This window comes from Littorina saxatilis, linkage group LG8 (genome assembly GCF_037325665.1).
Source record: "Littorina saxatilis isolate snail1 linkage group LG8, US_GU_Lsax_2.0, whole genome shotgun sequence".
Taxonomy (NCBI): Eukaryota; Metazoa; Mollusca; class Gastropoda; order Littorinimorpha; family Littorinidae; genus Littorina; species Littorina saxatilis.
This window is the reverse complement of record NC_090252.1, coordinates 14,682,451-14,697,059: the sequence shown is the minus strand read 5'-3', so window position 1 is coordinate 14,697,059 and position 14,609 is coordinate 14,682,451. Positions and strand designations below refer to the sequence as shown.

The following is a 14,609-nucleotide window of genomic DNA, read 5'->3' as shown; positions in this document are numbered from 1 at the left end:
ATTGCGTTCAGTTTCATTCTGTGAGTTCGACAGCTACTTGACTAAATGTTGTATTTTCGCCTTACGCGACTTGTTTAGGGTTGCAGAAAAGCTGCAATCAGTCCTTGTCCAACAGAAATTCTGCTGGATTTGAACTACAAACATGACTTTTGCTGTGATGTTCAGGTAACTTACCGCCGCTTTAGTGTTTATGCCATTACTGTTCTACATTTGTTTCGCTCTCTCTCACTTCCCAACCCTCAATGGTATGACAAGTTTTGACTGCTCGTTTTCAGATAAACTGGGATTTGAGACAAGGTGTTTACTGGTGTGTGTGTGTGTGTGTGTCACCAAACGGGAACATCCCAGGTGCCCTACGTAAAGAGAAGAGCGGGCAATTTTTAAAGAATTATTTTTGCGGATTTGCTCAGAGACAATCGGACCGTGGTGCGTTTTGGCGCTAGACCTAACTTTTAAAATCAAAATAATAAATTGACAGCTTGTTACAAAAACATTCTTAAATCATAAAAGAATTCTTTTTTTCATCAGGACAAGATCAGTACAGTTCGAAGGTTTGAAAGTTTGAAAAACGAAAAGCCCGGAAGCAGGGTCACGCAAGGTCGTGGTTCTCGTAGCAGACGACGGTTTATGCCTATCGCCAGTTTCTCTGAACAGTCAAAAGCCATCGCTAGAGTTCTTGTGAACCACAGCCATTTGTTTCGTGCATAGTCAGAGGTACATAATAACGTGCTATTGTAGATAAGCTCACATCTAGTCGCATTCAAATTACTAACTGACGACTACATTGTGAAAAAGGGAAACTGGATCACACGGGTTCACGACGGCTCAGGGGTAAGATAAACCACGCAAAAATAAATTCTTTGAAAATTGCTCGCTCTTTACGGAGGGCACCTAGGATGTTCTCAAGCGGTGAGTGTTTAAATGAAAGGGTGTTTGTACTGTGTGTAAAAGCCTGACAGTATATGTGATGGTTTACGGGAGGCTTACTGTGCCTTTAAGGGCAAAGACAGGATGGAAATAAAGATTAGTTCATTTGGAAAGCTTTTTCATTATATTGTGAAGGTCCTGAATAAAAAAAAAATCAGAAAAAGTTTTTTTTTCCTTAGTTATATTTGAAGGGCCCCTAGATCCTGTAACAGAGAACCTTTTTTAACATTTGTGAACAGATTTTGTTCCCTTGGTAGATACCACAGGCACAGAAAAAACATTAAAGCAAGTTTTTGCGCTTTGACAGAACTTCCAGGAGTAATACTCGATAAACCATAGAAAGTGTCTCTGTTACTCGGTAGAGACATCAATTCTGATGCCTTGTTTTTAAGTAAGAAGATTGAACAAGTAGTTTCAAAAATGAATAGTTCCGATTGACGATGCTTGTATTCAAAACATGATTCTGAGAAAACAGCATCCAGAGTTTTCAAAATTGTGTCAAATATTAATTTAACATTTTGAAAATAGTCACTTTATTGCAAGACAGAGGTTCAGGATGACAAAACTACTTCGCACAATAATTATAATTATAGTGCTCAAAGTATTTTAAAATGCTGAATACTCAAAATATGTTTTTGGACCAACTGATTTGTCGTGCCATTTCTGGCCTAAAACGAATTTCCATAAAGTAAACAGTCATCACTGCTGTTATAATGTCACAGAAGCCAACTCTGAACTGGCACTAACGGTGTGAACTACTTACTGTAAGAAGGCAATTCAGTGGCTATTGTTATAACATTGACTGTGCATGAAATTTTGTATTTGCTTTTCTGTTAGTCTTTGGAAGGATTTCTTTATTTCCTTAAATGATGAATGGTTTGTCAGTATGTTAATGAGGATTGATTCTCACTATCATAAAGGCACTTTTTGTTACCATACTTAGTGACCAAGAGTTTTAATTCAACATTTTAGGTGGAATATTTCAACTTTCTGTTTACACGGTCGCATGTGGCTTTTTATTGTCCTGGAATCAGGGAAGATGCATTTTCAGTGTTTAATTAATATTTGTTGGGAGGATGAAAGCAAATTACAAGCTCGTTCAGGAAATCAGAAACAATCTATGTGTCTGTGCCTTAAATTGTGTTTGCATGATGTCGAGACTTCTAGGAAAATTAAATTAGTCACCGGAAACAAAAACAAAGACATTTTTAGTTCACGATGTTTCTTACATATTTTTTCGCTGCTCTCCTGTACCTTTTGTTAATATTGTTGTTAATGACATAGGTCTAATTAGTGAAGAGTCATAGTGCAGTCCGATTAAAGTGCAACAATAAATTATTGTGCTTGAAGCGGTCGATTTGAAAGTTAAAACAGCAGTTAATTTATTTGCGGTGCATTCTATGAATCTAGTAGTTCAGTTGTACAAGCATTTGTTTTTCTTTATTTAGTTTTTTGTTCGAAGTTGTCTTTGTCTTCACATTTTTGTTATTTGGGGTGTTCTTTTTTATGTGCAATCTGTATGACAATATTATGTTTGTAACGATATAATATAATATAAAAGTCCCATCAAATACCCGTGGGACTTGGAATAAAGTAAAAAAATTCCATCTCACACGGCATTAAGTCTCAGGAAACATGAATACACGCATGCAGGAAACAATTTCCATGAGGGTAACCTCACTGGACTGTAAATCTTATCCAATCCAATCCAATCCAATCCAATGTGATTCATTCAGAGAAAAGGCGTCAGTGGGCTACTTGAAAATTTAGTTTGAGTATTTTGAAGAGTAAGTTGTATGTCTTTTCATGCAGTTGGAATATATATGCAGGTATCAACCTCAAACTGTTGTTTTGTCTTGAATTAATGTTGTGAGTATGACTTGTGTGAGTGTGTCCGGGAAAGAGGTACCATGCATCCATCAATAATGTGGCTAAAACATGCCATTCACACAGCCAACATGTGGTAAAGAGGTACCATGCATCCATCAATAATGTGGCTAAAACATGCCATTTACACAGCAAACATGTGGTAAAGAGCTGCCAATTATACAGCAAACATGTAACATGCAGAAAACATCTGACATATATTTACATGTGTCCCAAATGAGGTTTTCATATGATAGTATCACTTGTAATGTGGCATATAATTATATGGTTTTAATGTGGCAATAACACTTTGTTATAGTGTGTGTGTGTGTGTGTGTGTATGTGTATGTGTGTGTGTATGTGTGTGTGTATGTGTGTGTGTGTATGTGTGTGTATGTGTGTGTGTGTATGTGTGTGTGTGTATTTTGTTTGTTTGTTTAACGCCCAGCCGACCACGAAGGGCCATATCAGGGCGGTGCTGCTTTGACATATAACGTGCGCCACACACAAGACAGAAGTCGCAGCACAGGCTTCATGTCTCACCCAGTCACATTATTCTGACACCGGACCAACCAGTCCTAGCACTAACCCCATAATGCCAGACGCCAGGCGGAGCAGCCACTAGATTGCCAATTTTTTTTAAAGTCTTAGGTATGACCCGGCCGGGGTTCGAACCCACGACCTCCCGATCACGGGGCGGACGCCTTACCACTAAGCCAACCGTGCCGGTGTGTGTGTGTGTGTGTGTGTGTGTATGTGTGTGTGTGTGTGTGTGTGTATGTGTGTGTGTATGTGTGTGTGTGTGTGTGGTGTATTGTGTGTGTTGTGTGTGTATGTGTGTGTGTGTGTGTGTGGGTGTGTGTTTGTGTGTGTGTGTGTGTGTGTGTGTGTGTGTGTGTGTGTGTGTGTGTGTGTGAAGTAAAGGGGAGGGTTTGCGTCCTGATAGTAATCAAGAATGTATTTTTCGGGGAACAAAAATGTGATGTATAGCTCCCAACAGTAACAACAACAGCAACAACATTATGAAACAAAAGCAAGACGAAAACGCAGTGAAACACATCAAAACCAACAGCTAACTTCGAGTTTAAGTCACTGCAATAACTTGTCATAATTCCAGACGTTATCTGGTGTTTTGCTCACTGCGACAACTTGTTTAACACGATGTGAATAGCCGTCCGTAATCCCAGCGAAAACGTCCAAAACGCAGACACCAAAACTCAATGTTTTACCGTGTTATGCATAATACTAAAATCTCAGGAATGTTATTGCGTTACGGCAGTTTTTCCAATGTGACATGAATCGCATAGGTATAATGCCACAACATTCAGCTGATTAACGTGATGTTTGATGTTATATGCCAAGTTGAAGTGCCAAAACGCGACTTTTCGCCCAGTGGTATATACATGTACACTCAATGCTACTGCATATGGTCAACACTTACAGTTGACGAACAAGCTGAGTGCCTGTCGCTCCTCTGGTCCCAGCTGGTTGTCAGAGACACACATGTAGGTCCCGGTGTCCTCACACCTTGCAGGGCTGATCACGTGATCCACCACTGTGTCGTCATCAACATGTGTATAGGAGCCCCCGATCACCGTCTTCAGCACCGACCGGTCATGCTTTCTGACGAGTTGCATCCTGGGAGTCGGACGTCCGTCAGAGCGACACGTCAGGCTGACGGCAGTGACGTCACTCTCATTCACGGTCAGGTTGGTGGTCATGTTGTTCAGTTCCAAGGCCTTCAAACTTGACGAGTCTTGAAAGAAACACAGAAGGAAGGTACGTACAAATAAAAACAGAAGCAGCGAATACATGTTACCATCAACATCATATTATTCTCTCTCTCTCTCTCTCTCTCTCTCTCTCTCTCTCTCTCTCTCTCTCTCTCTCTCTCTCTCTCTCTCTCTCTCTCTCTCTCTCTCTCTCTCTCTCTCACTTGCATGTTTTATTGCCATGGCTTTGGATATAAGGAAGATATAAGGAAGAAACAAGTCGCGTAAGGCGAAAATACAATATTTAGTCAAGTAGCTGTCGAACTCACAGAATGAAACTGAACGCAATGCCATTTTACAGCAAGACCGTATATCGTAGCATCGTCAGTCCACCGCTCATGGCAAAGGCAGTGACATTGACAAGAAGAGCGGGGTAGTAGTTGCGCTAAGAAGGATAGCACGCTTTTCTGTACCTCTCTTTGTTTTAACTTTCTGAGCGTGTTTTTAATCCAAACATATCATATCTATATGTTTTTGGAATCAGGAACCGACAAGGAATAAGATGAAAGTGTTTTTAAATTGATTTGGACAATTTAATTTTGATAATAATGTTTATATATTTAATTTTCAGAGCTTGTTTTTAATCCGAATATAACATATTTATATGTTTTTGGAATCAGCAAATGATGGAGAATAAGACAAACGTAAATTTGGATCGTTTTATAAATTTTCTTTTTTTTTACAATTTTCAGATTTTTAATGACCAAAGTCATTAATTAATTTTTAAGCCACCAAGCTGAAATGCAATACCGAAGTCCGGGCTTCGTCGAAGATTACTTGACCAAAATTTCAACCAATTTGGTTGAAAAATGAGGGCGTGACAGTGCCGCCTCAACTTTCACGAAAAGCCAGATATGACGTCATCAAAGACATTTATCAAAAAAATGAAAAAAACGTTCGGGGATTTCATAGCCAGGAACTCTCATGTCAAATTTCATAAAGATCGGTCCAGTAGTTTAGTCTGAATCGCTCTACACACACACACAGACACACACACGCAGACACGCACATACACCACGACCCTCGTTTCGATTCCCCCTCGATGTTAAAATATTTAGTCAAAACTTGACTAAATATAAAAAGGAAAAAGAGAATGTACATTGTAGAGTAGTAAGTAAGCATCTGATGGGTGGTCTGTTCCCATAACATTCTTAATGTTTTAAGTTTTTGAGTTTTAATGCATTATTGTATGATGATTATGCAACTGGGATGAAGAATCATTGTGTGAGCGCGAGTGCGGACGCGCTTCAATGCGTTGCGTTTGTGTGTGTGGCAGATAGAGACAGGGAGAGAGAGGGAGAGAGAGAGAAAGAGAGAGAGTGTGTGTGTGTGTGTGTGTGTGTGTGTGTGTGTGTGTGTGTGTGGATGTGTTTGCAGAGATGGTTATGTTTACTTCTTCTGTAAATTTTATCCCCTTGTCTAAAGGGCTTTTAAAGCTGAGGTCAATAAACTCTCAAAGCGACAAAGCGTCAAAGCGTCTCTCTCTCTCTCTCTCTCTCTCTCTCTCTCTCTCTCTCTCTCTCTCTCTCTCTCTCTCTCTCTCTCTCTCTCTCTCTCTCTCTCTCTCTCTCTCTCTCTCTCTCTCTCTCTCTCTCTCTCTCTCTCTCTCTCTCTCTCTCTCTCTCTCTCTCTCTCTCTCTCTCTCTCTCTCTCTCTCTCTCTCTCTCTCTCTCTCTCTCTCTCTCTCTCTCTCTCTCTCTCTCTCTCTCTCTCTCTCTCTCTCTCTCTCTCTCTCTCTCTCTCTCTCTCTCTCTCTCTCTCTCTCTCTCTCTCTCTCTCTCTCTCTCTCTCTCTCTCTCTCTCTCTCTCTCTCTCTCTCTCTCTCTCTCTCTCTCTCTCTCTCTCTCTCTCTCTCTCTCTCTCTCTCTCTCTCTCTCTCTCTCTCTCTCTCTCTCTCTCTCTCTCTCTCTCTCTCTCTCTGTTTTCGCTGTTTACCTAGTTTGTCGTCGGAAACAGTTCCTTGTCTCTTTACTAGTTAATTTACGCTTGACGTTGTGTTTCGTAAAGTGTCATATATCATTCTGGTTCCATCACTGTTTTGTATCTCTTCATTATTTTGTTGTCTTGCTTACTGGATAATTAGCTGATTCAGTATCAATAAGTATATTGTTTAATTAAACAAACAAACAAACAAAAAACGCCCCAAAACGCTACTTGAGCTTAAATATGAGTAGCTCTCCTACTACATGGCCAACAAAACAGGGTCTCCGTGTTGGGCACCTGAACATTAACCATGCTATAAATAAAATCAATGATATTTCTACAATGCTGTTAAATACTGGAACAAGTTTTCACATTTTTGGGATCACAGAATCAAGATTAACACCTCAGATTTCGGATTCTGACGTTGTTATTCCAGGTTACAGTACGTTACGCAGAGACCCTCAGCAAAGTAGAGAAACTGGTATACTTTTGTACATAAGTGAATCAGTTATACACGAATAATACACCTTGAGAACTTCGTGGAATCTGTGTGGATTGAAGTTAAGTTGAGAGGAGCACCTCCACTCCTCATAGGATTTTGTTATAGAAATCCCGCAGAGCGAGCAAACTGGTCAGATAACTTTACACAGATGTTAGATGCAGTTCTGCTCGAGTCAAAGGAAACAATTCTGTTGGGAGACTTTAATGTTGATTTGCTTAAACAAAACAAGCAGTGGGTTGATATGATTAACCTCTATAATCTTAAACAAATAGTCAACACTCCCACTAGAGTCACATCATCCAGCAGTACTCTGATAGATCATATCTATGTTACTGATCACCATAATATTGTCGAATGTTGTGTTCCAGCCAATGGTTGCAGCGATCATTTTCCTGTCTGTTTAACATGGTCAAGAAAGGGTGTCAAAATTCCTAAAGTTGGTCACAAGACAATAAAATACCGCTCTTTTTCTCAATTTAACGAAGACACCTTTCTACATGAACTTTGGAATTCCCCACTATCTGATACTTACAATTTTACGGATCCGGACGAAGCCCTAACACATTGGCTTAGTGCCTTCAATGACATATACGATAAACATGCTCCGTGGAGAATAAAGAGAGTTAGGCACATTGTAAAACCTAAATGGTTTGATAATGATTTACAACATGCCATTGACCATCGCGATTTTTTAAAGTCGGTTGGCAAGGAAGAGGAATACAGAGAACAGAGAAATAAGGTAAATTCACTTAAACGAACAAAAAAGATAAAATATTTTCGTGACCTAGCATCAAGTTCAAAGCAAAACTCAAAGAATATATGGAAGGCAATAAATGAACTTACGAATAAAAAGGCTGCCAGTCATCCGAGTTGTATCAAGGACATATCTCCCGACGCTTTAAACACACATTTTTCCAAAATTGCTGAAAATGTGATTAAAAATGACAAGTCCAAATTAAATGATTTGAAAGTTTTAGAAGAATTTTGCAAATCAAAACAAATTTCATGTCAAGCAAAAATTCCCCTTCTTACAGTACCTGAAGTTTTTCACGCACTTACACACCTCAAGCAAACAGGCACCCGGGGGCTCGATGGGCTTGATGGTAGGATTCTTAAATTGTCAGCCCCCGTAATTTTTGAAACACTTACCTACATTTACAATCTCTGTTTAGACAAAAAATATTTTCCAGTCGCCCTGAAACAGGCTAAAGTCATTCCTCTGTTTAAATCAGGTGACAAAAGAGACCCCTCAAATTATAGCCCAATTTCCATTTTGTCTGTGTTATCAAAACCACTGGAAAAGCATATCAACAAACACATCCTAACACATTTCAACCAAAACAACTTATTCCATCCTAAACAATCAGGATTTAGAGCTAAGCATTCCTGCCACACTGCCTTAATCTCTCTTGTTGATCAGTGGTTGGACAAAATAAACGATAATGAATTCTGTGGTGCCATTTTCGTAGACTTTGCAAAAGCCTTTGACGTAATTGATCACACATTATTGCTTAGAAAATTCGGTTTGTATGGCGTCGGATATGATACTATCAATCTTGTTAGTTCATTCCTCTCTGACAGACAACAGACAGTTCTTACAAACACTAGAGCATCGAGCATGCAAGCTGTAGATTACGGTGTACCACAAGGATCGGTATTAGGACCTCTGCTCTTCTCAATATATGTTAATGACCTCCCCCTTTATATTCAACATTTATGTGAACTTTTTGCAGATGATACCACAATTCACTCCAGTAACAAAAATTTAACTCGCTTATCAGAATCCCTCCAAGGAAGTCTAAACCAGTTGACAGAATGGACTGACCTAAATCACATGTCTCTTAACCCAAAGAAAACCAAATATATGATAATTACAACTAGACAAAAACGACAGAATTTTACCTCAACTGGTCCCGATTTAATGATTGACGGCAATATAGTGGAAAAAGTCGACCATCACAAAGTTCTAGGTGTCCACATCGATAACAACCTGTCTTGGTCAACTCACATTGAACAACTTAGTAAATTAGTGTCAAAGAAAGTGTACCTCTTATCTAGAATTAAACACTTCCTTAATTGTCAAGCCATGAAGTTATTTTTCACTGCTCATATTCAGTCTCTTATTGATTACGCATCCACTCTATGGGACTCTGCAAGTGATAATTCCCTAAAGCTACTCAGCAGATTACACAAAAGAGCGCTAAAAGTAGTATTACTCAAACAGACTACTCTCACCGACTCAGACTACATCAACATAGGGGTCTTACCTCTGAAGTCAAGAATGAATTACAACAAAGGAATAATGATGCATAAAATTATGACAGAAAATGCACCCGAAACCATTTGCTCAAAGTTCTCTTTGAAGAATTCGCACCACTTTATAAAACTAAACACTCCTCTTCCTAGGATAGACCTATTTAAATCAAGTCTTGTTTATTCAGGAAGCAGCCTCTGGAACGCTCTTCCGGACGCCCTGCGGCAATCCACCAACACAGATTCTTTTAGAACCAAATATTCTTTCCATTTAATGAACTCTATGAACAAATAAACTTGATTGGTATGTTTTCTTTGTATACAGTTGTTCATTATCGGAATTATGGTTTATTGTGACAAAATCACGAAGATTTGGCTCTGTAATACATTGTTTTGCTGAGCTAATGTATTGTTGGGTTACTTTCCGTTTATCTTCATTGCTTTACACCCAATTTTGAACACTACCTTATGATCTACAATGCTTCTACATAATGCGCTTCATGTACATAAACTTATATGTTCTACCATTAATGTTTTTATGTAACCTTTTTTTCCCTAGTCATAGTTATAGTAAAATAGTTTAGTCCCTCTTTAGGGCGAGGGCCAGATGCAAAAAAGCATATCTATGCTTATTCTTGTCACCCTCGAAAAATAAAGATTTGTCATTGTCATTGTCATTTGTCTCTCTCTCTCTCTCTCTCTCTCACACAGACGCACACACACACTAACACACACATACACATACACACTTACACATACAAATACACAAACACATACACATACATATACACACACACAGAGAGTCAAGGCGACACACTCACAGGCCACATAGACACGCAGAGACGTGGAGTTGGTCAGGGGCAGACGTGGGTCAGGCGGGTTGTTTCTTGTGGTGGCCGTGCAGTTGAACTCAGTGTTGTGAGCGTGTCTGTCAGCAGACGGGATGACCAGTTGACCGTTACCACCTTGTCCGTTGGTAAACGCTGATGGTGATGTCCACGTGATGCTGGCGACCGTCGGGTTACTGTTAGCGCTGCAGTCGAATCTGATTGGTTTACCTTCAGGTACTATGCAGCTCAACTGACTAGGGTGAAGGTCACGACGGAAGGTGCAGTTGTTGTCAGCAGACGATGCAAGGTTTAAAATGGGTTTGTCTGCAGTGTCAAAATGTCAAATTTGGTAGAAATTGACAAATAATCACAACACTACACATATATGGATTAAGCTGTGGTTTTTACCTCGATGACTGGGATAATTGTCATAGTGCTCACACATAACGGGCTTTCTGCGATATATGAATTGGTTGATGGCATGTTTATGTCGTGTTGTTTGTTTCCATTCCTACATTGTATATGATTATTCGGCGCTATGTTCACCTATATCTGAATGTTGATTAAAGTGATAAAACACGGTCACAAAAGAGTAATACCTAATATACTGGACTCGCAACGAAATATACAAACAAATGACAATGAACAACGTTTCGACCTAAAGGTCTTCAACAGGTTAAAAAAATGAAAACAACAATACAAATATCAAAACGACTTATCAGAGAAGATGGCAATGATGTCCTCCGAGCGCAAAAGAAGGGGGAAAGGGAGATAAATCAAAAAGAAAAATGAGCAATGAAAAATGAAACCAAAACGAAACAAATCAGAATAATAACGCTTGAAGGGCCTGAAGTTGAAAGAGAGAGAGAGAGAGAGAGAGAGAGAGAGAGAGAGAGAGAGAGAGAGAGAGAGAGAGAGAGAGAGAGAGAGAGAGAGAGAGAGAGAGAGAGAGAGAGAGAGAGAGAGAGAGAGAGAGAGAGAGAGAGAGAGAGAGAGTGTCAACAATACCTACACTAAACAAATAATAATACAAATAACAAAAAGTAAAAAATGTAAATAAAAGGTGATGAGTTCGCAAATGTGCCGACTTTGGACTTTCACACACACACTCACACACACACATACATGCATGCATACACTGACACACACACACACATTTACACAGGAATGCACACACACACACACACGCGCGCATGTATACAAAGTCATGATGAAGGGAATCATGGCATGATGTTGATGCCATCGGGACAAAGTGTGCCGAGCTTGCTGATGAGGTTCGACTCCCGGCGTTTGCGTTCAAAGTCATCACTAGTGCCTTGCCATAGGCAGAGCGCCTGGACATCAGCGGCAAAGTGACCGTCCGCACAAAAATGTGATGCCACGGGACGGCTAGTGCGGTGGTGCGCTATGTCTGCCAGATGTTATCCGAGCCGCGTCTCGAATGTGCGGTATGTCTCGCCAATGTACAGCATGGCACAAGCCCCACACCTCAGTGCATAGATCACGTTAGTGTTCTGGCAGGTGAAGGACCGACGCACTGTGAAGGATCCTTTCGGACCCTGCACGTGTGTTGCTGCACTGAGGAAGGGGCAGGCCTTGCAATTGGGTTTGGCACAGGAGACGGTACCCGAGATGGATGGACCCGGACGAAGAGATGAATGAACCAGCATGTCACGCAAATTGCGGTCTCTTTTGTATGCAAAGAGAGGACCTTTCTTGAAGGTGTCGGCAAACTTCGCGCTCTTGGCCAGGATGTGCCAGTTGGATCGTATGATCCTGCAGATGGGGACGGTGTGGGGGTGGAAGGTGATACAGACAGTGGGTCTGTCATTGACTGGTGGCGTGCTTTGCTCAAGGGCGGACTCACGGGTCTTTTTGCTGGCCTTGGCGAAAGCATCGTCAATGACGGATTGGGGGTACCCCCTTCCCAGAAAGAAAGAGGCCATCTCGATGCAACGAGTGTGGAAGTCTCCATCGTTGGAGCAGAGTCTTCGTAGCCTCAAAAATTCAGAGAAAGGGACTCCACGCTTGGTAGCCGGTGGGTGAGAGGAGTCAAAATGCACGTATGCATGTGTAGTTGTCTCCTTGTAGAACACCGACGTGGAGAGCACCCCATCGGAAATGGAGAGAGAGATGTCCAAGAAGTTCACACAGGAACGGGAAACTGTGAAAGTGAACTTGATGGCTGGGTTGAAGTTTTGGAGAAACTCTATGAAAGAGTGGAGGTCTTCAAGAGACAGACAGGTGACCCCTAGCCCATCATCGATGAAGCGTCGATAGAACTCAGGGACAGGGGCAGTGTATGCCTGCATTACCTGGTGTTCGAGGTAACCCATGAAGAGACAGGCGTAGCTAGGGCCAATCTTGGTACCCATAGCTACGCCACTGGTTTGGTGAAAGTACTGACCATCAACCTCGAAAGTGTTGAGAGTCAGCACGAGTTCTGCCAAGCGGACAAGGGCAGAGGTGGGTGGGTAGCGTTTGTTGATGGGACGGCGGTCCAGAAAGAACTGGAGGGCTTTAAGCCCGTCAGCATGAGGTATTGATGTGTAACAAAACACAACATCAAGCGTGAACAGCAAACGTGGGTGGAATGCAGCAGTACGGTTGAGAGACTCCAACAAAGAGAGAGTGTGTGTAAAAAATCAACAATAAAGGGGTGTTGTATTTGAAGCATGAGATGATTACATGAGCGGAATAAACTTTACTACCCTTCATAACAAAGCTGCACAGATGCGTTTGAGGGCAGATCTTTCTGATGAGGCCGTTTATCGTAAAAACAATTATATGACTGAAAAGGTCGTTTATTACCCTACCCCATACTTTATTCAGAAACAGATTGAGTGTACATGACGTAGTGTCGATACAGTGGAACATACAACACAGACACTCCCCAAAATCAAATTCGCAAAATCAAGGTTCCCGCGTTGAAATTGAAAACAAATCAGAACTGCTAAAACAAAACATGTTTAGCATGTCATTAGACAGAACAATCAAATCTGCACCTAAAACAGTCAGTTTTGTTCACATATCTTGTCTAACATGGACGCTTTGGCATGCTGAGCGGTGTGGGTGTCAATCCTCTCAGAAGGCATAACAGGCAGTTTATGAAGCCGTTTTTGCGGGTAATGAGAACAAAAATGGTACTTTTGAGTAACTCGCTAACGCATTGCCTTCAAGCTTTCGGAGATTTGTGCTAACACATGTAAAGTAAATAGGTAATTTCAAGTCATTTGAAACATTTGGTCTGCTCTTGTCATGTCAGAAAGAGTTCCTAAATTGACGGTAGGTTTTTGCTGACTCATCGAAAAAAATATGTTGTTGTAATCTTCAAGAACAATAACAGATGGGCCACATACTCAAATGCCATGTACATATTCTGTCAGACATGGGTGGTATGAAGATTTCAACGCGAAAGTAGTTTTTAAGAAGTTGACTCATTCAGAGCGCTGAGCGCAAATGTCCGCCTACGCCTAGCAAAGCTCACTGCCGACACGCTCAACTGATCAATGGCTCTTGAAAAAGCATTGTCCATGATTAATTGTGTGCATTTAAACAAGTGCGATGTGAACAGCTATTGTTGAAACTGTATGAAATGAAAGGGTAAATTGAAACTTTCGTTTTTCTAAATGCATGCTAATTTTAATTTGTTTCTGTTCAATCGGACAGGGTACATCTTTATTTGTTTAACTCTTTCTGGTATGTCGCATAACAGCAGAACTAGTGTTCGATTTAGTTGTACTGATTTTGTGTCGATTTTAACGCTGGAACCTTGATTTTGCGAATTTGATTTTGGGGATGTCTGTGTTGTAGGTTCCACTGTATCGACACTACGTCTTGTAAACTCAATCTGTTTTCTGAACAAGGTAGGGTAATCAATGGCCTTTTCTGTCATATAGTTGGTTTTACAATCAACAGCCTCATCAGAAAGATCTGCTTTCAAACGCATCTGTGTAGTTTTTAATGACAGGTGGTATAGATGTCAGAACAAGAGAAGACCAATCAATGAACGGAGATGAGCATGTGCATACGATTTCACTGATTGACTGAATGTTCAAACCAGCTTTTAGAGGCTTGTTTTTTCCCCCCAGTTACGCCCTGTCGAAGGGTAGTTTGAGGATCTGAATTTGCAAACGTGCGAGAACAAGATAGTAAACAAGTCAACACTCACAGTAGACGGTAATCTTGTGGTCAGTGGGCGTGACGTCACCACGGTGTTGAGTGTAGTCGTTGCTTGCGTTACAGACGATGATGCGGTGGTTGTCGTGACGGGTCAGTGGCGCCATCCTTAGCCCGCTTGCATCAGGGGAGGTAACTACGTTGTCCTGACTCCTGTGACCGGACCAGGTGTAGTTAGCTGGAGGGAAGCCCGGATTGCTGCTGTTACATGTCAGGATGGGCTTGTCTCCCTCCATGTAGGGGAACTGGGCGGGGCTCACCTGACTGATGGACGGGACTGAGGGGGGCGCTGTGGAAGGAAACACAGATTGGAAGATGACATGTTGAGAGGGGTGGAGGTGTGCATGTGGTGTCATC

At 41.2% G+C, this 14,609-nt stretch overlaps 1 protein-coding gene across 1 annotated transcript in view; it reads right to left on the bottom strand.

The window, feature by feature from the left end:
• The window catches only part of LOC138972869 (uncharacterized), a 301,337-nt gene that overhangs the window by 53,045 nt on the left and 233,683 nt on the right, over positions 1-14,609 (bottom strand). Inside the window, exons 8-10 of the mRNA XM_070345538.1 lie at positions 14,245-14,541; positions 10,065-10,397; positions 4,235-4,549 (exon numbers count right to left, since the gene is read on the bottom strand). Coding sequence (XP_070201639.1) covers positions 4,235-4,549; positions 10,065-10,397; positions 14,245-14,541 — 945 coding nt within the window. The remainder of the gene's footprint in view (positions 1-4,234; positions 4,550-10,064; positions 10,398-14,244; positions 14,542-14,609) is intronic.